At 41.0% G+C, this 6,507-nt stretch overlaps 2 protein-coding genes across 2 annotated transcripts; one reads left to right on the forward strand and one right to left on the reverse strand.

Annotated features, from left to right (window-relative positions):
* Window positions 1-1,586: 1,586 nt before the first annotated feature.
* Window positions 1,587-1,883, reverse strand: LOC136004126 (keratin-associated protein 6-3-like). The gene has a single exon (XM_065660329.1). It carries the CDS (start codon window positions 1,881-1,883, stop codon window positions 1,587-1,589), a length of 297 nt encoding a protein of 98 aa, XP_065516401.1.
* A 3,538-nt stretch (window positions 1,884-5,421) lies between these two features.
* On the forward strand, window positions 5,422-5,783 carry LOC136004117 (scale keratin-like). Its single transcript, XM_065660310.1, has one exon. It carries the CDS (start codon window positions 5,422-5,424, stop codon window positions 5,683-5,685), a length of 264 nt encoding a protein of 87 aa, XP_065516382.1. The 3' UTR covers window positions 5,686-5,783.
* Window positions 5,784-6,507: the final 724 nt, after the last annotated feature.

Consider the following 6,507-nt stretch of genomic DNA (forward strand, 5'->3'; position numbering starts at 1 on the left):
AATTGAAATTATGACCACTTCCAGCTGAATTCCACATTAATGCAAAGATACAGGCTGACCAGCAACTTGCACTGTGCTTCTGCAGGGAAGGTGTCAGGCATCAAAGCGGGTGAGCCCTTCCCTATGCACACAGCTCCATCCAAAAAAGTGCTGGTGGTGTAACCCAGTGCTTTACTTGAAAAGGTTTTCAATGAATTATGTATTATAGCACAATTGAGCTCTGTTCCTCATGTGAGACTGACCTCAAAGGGCAGCTGTGTATGTTCAAAGGACAGTAATTACATTCACAATAAGGGTTCTAGGGTTTAATAGAGATTCCAAAGCACTTCATGGGCTGTTTCATGCCTGGACTGCATTACAGCATCGTACTAATAAGAGGTTACTCCTGCTGCCAGTTAGGTCCTTCAGTCATGAATAATAGAGTCACTGCAGACTTGGGCAATGGATCTCACCCTAATAACAACTGTGTGATTGTGCAGCCTGGGAACTTCATGCCATTTCATTGTCATTCAAATGGAGCCTTGCAGTAACACAAACACTTAATCGGGTGAATGGAAAGAGTGCAGTTTTCTGCTCTATAACAGAACCAGGTCTCTAAGCCCAGAAGCCATCCCTGCCACTGCCAGCACAAAAGCTCTGGAGAAATAGTGATTCTCTCCCAACTTCTTGGCTTATTCCTCAGTTAAATTGGGTTTTCCTGCAGCCATTCAAAAGCGCATTTGCAGATCACTAAGATGTGGTGCTGTTACGTTCAATGTATGTACACACACTGTGATGCTGAAGTTAACATTTCCAAATCCTTCCTAGGAATTTCCAGAATGGGTGGCTTCATTTTCTGAGATTTTACTGAGTTTTTAGTTCCCAAAATGTGTGCTCAGGTTCAGCTGACATCCATAAGAGCTACAGTGTGCAGTATGTCATCGTAAAATGCATCAAGCAGGGGACAAAAATGTGTGTACATCCAAATGAGAATAACAAAAGCAGGGACATGTAATGATGCTATAACATTTTTAATAAGAATAAAGCTAACAGTCACAATCTAAAATAATGCAAGAAGCAGAAGCAGAAAGAATACATACAGAGATTTTATCTGCGGAAAATCTGGTTTCATTGGTACCATTCTTGCTGCTACAGCTGTAGCATTGGACTATTAATTTCCATTTTCAACCTTTTAACTTGCTTTCAGTCCAGTGAAACAGATCAGACGATTTACTGTTTCTTTGGTACAGCTTCAAAAGCAGTTAAGTCAAAAACATATCCATAGGAAGGTTAGTGCAGGTACACTCTAGATTTCATTAATGAAGCTGAGAAAGAGACAAAAGTCAGTCAAGGAGTTGTTCATCTGTGTTAAGCCCGGCTTCCTTTACACCACCAAACTCATGGAGGGTTAAGAAGTCTGTAGGAAAGAAGGAAGATGTTTTAGAAGCACACTGAAGAAGTTCTACAGGAACACTGATCTCTCCAAAATACTATAGCTTTCAGTTATAGTCCTGGACTCAGAGCTTCTGCAAACCCTCCCCTTTAAGAGCAGCCGTGAATTCAGTGTTTAATTCTCACTCCTCGCTTTCCATTATATCCTTCTTGATTTAGCAGGGGTAGCAGCTCCCATAGCTGTATCTACGGGTGTAGCAAGAGGAGTAGGGGTAGCAGTAGCGAGAGCTATAGGAAGGGTAGCAGTCACGGTAACCACACAGACTCCCATAGCTCCGGTAGCCACAGGGGCTCCCACAGTCGTAGGTCCGGTAGCTGCAGGGGCTTCTGCAGTCATAGGTCCGGTAGCTGCAGGGGCTTCCGCAGTCGTAGCTCCTGTAGCTGTACACAGTCCCGTAGTTGCAGGGTGAGTAGCAGGAATCCTCACACTGGGTCTGGTAGCAGAAAGTCATCTTGATGTGATGGAGGGAGGCAAGCCTAAAACACCACAGGGAAGGAAAAGCCTGTAAGACAATGCTCCCAACAGCAAGTAAAACTCAAATACACGCCGCAAGCATGTAGGGAAGAAAGACCCAACAAACCCAGGCATATTGCCTGACACTATTGTTCTATCCTCATTTTTAGTGCAAGGTCTCCCCTTAATCCTCTGTCCTGACCAGCCTTTCCAAGCTTTGCTGCACATCCCCACTGGCTGCGCTCCTGGATCATGATGGGAGATGTGATTGTGAACCTCGATGCCTGTGTCAAAAGGAAGCTGTCAGGAAATAAGCTGGAAAATCCTTCATAGCTATAGTGAGATGAAGACTTAAAGGGAAAAGAAGGATATGTGCAGAGCTGTCACAAACTCTGAAATACCAAAGAAAATCTAGGCAGGAAAGAATATCTTACATATAAATAATTCTCATCAAATCACAACCCTAATTCCCAGTGAATTAATCTACAACACTCCTAGATTAGTAACTGGAAGGGGGGGGGAGAGAGGGAAAATTGTATCATTACTAAATAGGTTTCCTAAATCTATTCCAACTTACCCACTCTGCAGTGAGAATAAGGCAGGAGAAGCGAATGCATTATCCTCGGTGGTTTGGGGTTTTTATAGAGCTCCTAGTCCCGCCCCATGCGCGAAAGGGTCCAATTACCAAACACATTCTGCTTCCCTCATGACTCCTCATTGATATACGAGTTCTTCCCAGGGTTTCTGATTATTGGTCCAGCACTGTGACATACCGGTTACACCCTCCAGGTTTCTTTCATCTCAAAACTACCGGGGCAATTAAGCCTTGGTATCATCACGCTGAATTCACTTTTTCAGTCCAGCAACATATGCAAAGATGCATAAATTGCCAAACATCATTTTTGGTGAACTGGCCTCACTGTGCGTGTTGGTCCACGTGCTTTTTGGTACAGGTTTTTTTTTCCTGAAATGCTTGTGGAAGGGGGAGCCTCTCATTTTCACGTATTTCGTAAATTTAATGATGCATGAAACAGCACATTCCTACCAATCCCTTCCAACATTTCCTGTGACTAGCAAAGTGGGTAAGACCTTTGCATTGATGCTGTCATGGAATATGATATTGCTGTGCTCACTGATTCAGCTAGAAAATTGGTGTAGAAACATTAAAAAGGCATGTATATGACGTATTTTCCGAGAAAACACCTTTCCAAGACTCAATTCTCCAGCTATAAATTACATCCTTAATAAAGCCTAGAAATAGAATAACGTGATACACGTTTTTAGAAACTGTGTTACATAATGCTGGGGCGTTTTCCACTAACGTAGTATTAATATTTAAATAATAAATCTCTTTGTACATGTGAATCTTTAATAAGTATTAATGAAGGCTTTGATATTCAAAATTTTGAGAAAGGCCCTGAACGTCTGACATGTCTGTTATTATCCTTCCCTTAGATGCAAGTAAACAGCAGTGTTTTGAGGTGAAGGTCACCAGGGAAGACTGGGATGTTGCTGCTTTACCAGGTCACATCCACAGGGCTCAGCATTATTCACCGTCATTAGCAACATTAAGTTAAACACCTCAACAACATTAAGAAAATGTCATGTTAAACTATATTTAGCAGTTGGGGGACTCCTTAGGAAAACTTCAGTTATTACACATATATGTTCCTGTTTGGCTTATCTTGTTCTTTTGTAATGAACCCCTGAGTGAATCATTTCTGATCTAAGCACAAACAATCTCTAAGGAGATATTTTTGGATCCATAAAATTTGCCTAGATTGCGTTGACTTTCCAGGAGCCTGAATTTGTCAGTTTATTTAATATATTATGCAATTTAAAATTTCAAATATCCTTTAGATTGATTATTTATTGTTACCTGCTTCAGGGTTCTCATAAAGTCTTGTCAGTGACTCTAATTTACTCAGATCTATTTCTACCATTCTTACACCAAAAAGGACCCCAGTTTCCTTCTACGCAGACAAAGGAGTTGGCTGCCGAAGTTTGGTAAAAGTAATCAATAGAGCATTTCTAGCAGGCAAATCTACATGACTTTCCTGTGAAGGTCACAATAAACAGTTAACATATCCATGCATATTTAATTGCAGCAAGGTACAGACCAGACATGTCCTCTAATCCAACCACCTTTCTTGTACTTCAGTTATTGAGTTGGATATAACCCAAATGATATTATAAATACAAATACTGCTAATATTCTGACCTAAAAATGCAATTTTGAAATTAAAAAAAAAAAGAACAACCAAACAAGAAATCTTTCTAGGGATTATTATTTCTGGAAAAAAAAACCTCTGAAATTCCTCCTTCTTCAAACCAATCCAGAGTCATTGCAGGCTTCATACACTGAAATTCATCTGTTCCTCTAAAATTGGGATTGTGAACATCAATCAATTCTGCTCTCAATATCCTTCCTTCCCTTTCCTGTTATAACTCAGATTTCACCACACTAATTCTACAAATATAATTCACCCAGGAAGTCCGAACATGAAAGAAAACTGCAATGCAATGTCATACTTTTGGAAGCCAAGAACTGACTAATGATCACAAACCAAGGAAAACAATTACATCAACTGAAGGAATGACGTGCATAAGTAAATTTGTTTTGTGATGAATAGGAGTTTAAAGCACAGAAGGCTTGGTCAGATAAATATATAAAAGGGAGAGAAATTCAACACTCTCTACTCGCATCTCAGGACTTAACGTTCTCAGTGAACTTGGTAAGTCAGACTTACTACAATGTCTTTATTTCTGTGTAGATGCTGTGTTTTTACTATATTGCTATACAGACAGCAGTTATGCTTTAAAAGCAAAGGCTTTTTCCAGAAAGGCTGTGATTTCACAGCAAGCACAATTCATTTTGTTTGAAATAGGATATATGCCTACATAAGCTTAGAAGATTGTGTCATCTAGCGATGCACTGTGAGAAACTGTCTTTAGTTACGATATACCCTTTGAGGCTTCTTTATTATGAAGCAGAAAATGTGTTACATATTTTTTCATTATTTTGAACAAAAAGTATATTCAACTGGCAATTAAGGCATGGACATGGGATCAAACAAACAAGCTGTTTTTAAGCAGAGCTTTGCACAAGAAGAGGATTTCTTCTGTGGTGTCTTGTCTCCATGGCAAGAACTGACAGAATTCATTCCTGATCCAGTGTCTGTTCACTGATGTTTTTTAGAGAAGCATCAGACACTGATACAACCTAATCTTAACAAGACCTTATATACCATTTGAAAACAGACTGCCAAATCTAAGCAATGGTAACAAGCAGCATAAAATATTTTTATGGCAAAAACAAGGGGGAACACCAGAAAGGAGTGAGCTGGACAAGGAGTCAGGATATAGCTTTGAATGGAGGTGTTGGACTGGTTCCCATGTTCGCACTTCTTTACTCCCTCTTTCTTATACTTACATTGGTTTTTCTAGAAGCAGCAAGCATCCGCTTGGTCTCTGGGTCAGACCTTATCTTCTCTTCTGCTGTGTTTCAGACTTGCCTCCCCATCCATCACACCAAGATGACTTTCTGCTACCAGACCCAGTGTGAGGATTCCTGCTACTCACCCTGCAACTACGGGACTGTGTACAGCTACAGGACCTACGGCTGCGGAAGCCCCTGCAGCTACCGGACCTACGACTGTGGGAGCCCCTGTGGCTACCAGAGCTATGGGAGTCTGTCCGGTTACCGTGACTGCTACCCCTCCTACAGCTCTCGCTACTGCTACCCCTACTCTTCTCGCTACATCCGTAGATACAACTATGGGAGCTGCTACCCCTGCTAAACCAAGCCGTAGAACAACCAGATAGGAAATGAAAGGCAAAATAGTAATGTATGAATTTCACCTTTGCTAAGCTTCTGTGACAGTGACTGCAGTCAGGAATGGTCCTGAGTGCTTAGCACCTCTCTTCAATGTCTGCAGCTACTTTGAGTAACTTGCTATTAGGTTGAACTCTTCCTTTATAACCTTTGGATGTACTGTGTAGTTTGATGTGTAGCTTTACGACAGAAGATGCAGAGAGGAGAAGACACCTCGTCTTGCCATATAACGTGCTGACAGCTTTGCTCCTCACCAAACACCACCATAGACCCAAAAGCATCTACTGTGCAATCTTGTGACTCTGTTTAAAGGATGTGTGAATCCCTGAATGCTTCTCTTCTCTACTACTACAAGCTGTAACTGCTTCTTACTCTCATTAAAAGATCTTGCATCACAATACTGCTTTTTGTTATATATTTTTCTTTTATATTTGACTTTACTAATTATTTACCTGAAACATGGCAAAAAAAGAGGCACAAGCTTCTCACATCTGCAGTTTTAAGCATCCCGTAGAATCTGAGGTGACAGAGGATGTGCTGAGCACTCTAATTTCTGTCTCCCCCAGGACAGTTCGAAAATCTCACGTCTGCCATGTCCTAATTCTGCCCCTCTTGCACAAAACACTGTTCTAGCTTAGAAATACTGGCTTAGAAATAAAAAGATTTAAGAAAACTAAATCAGTGCTTACCGACTACATTCCAGCCCAAGTTATGCTACATTTGAGGATCCAAAATGCACTGAGACCCAAAATGCTGGACTACATCAGCTTTCTGCAGCTCTGAAGTG

The sequence above is a fragment of the Lathamus discolor genome, chromosome 24 (assembly GCF_037157495.1).
Source record: "Lathamus discolor isolate bLatDis1 chromosome 24, bLatDis1.hap1, whole genome shotgun sequence".
Taxonomy (NCBI): Eukaryota; Metazoa; Chordata; class Aves; order Psittaciformes; family Psittacidae; genus Lathamus; species Lathamus discolor.

Excerpts from the sequence above, each read along its gene's own strand:
- LOC136004126 (XM_065660329.1), bottom strand. The coding sequence starts at position 1,883 with ATGACTTTCTGCTACCAGACCCAGTGTGAGGATTCCTGCTACTCACCC.
- LOC136004117 (XM_065660310.1), top strand. The coding sequence starts at position 5,422 with ATGACTTTCTGCTACCAGACCCAGTGTGAGGATTCCTGCTACTCACCC.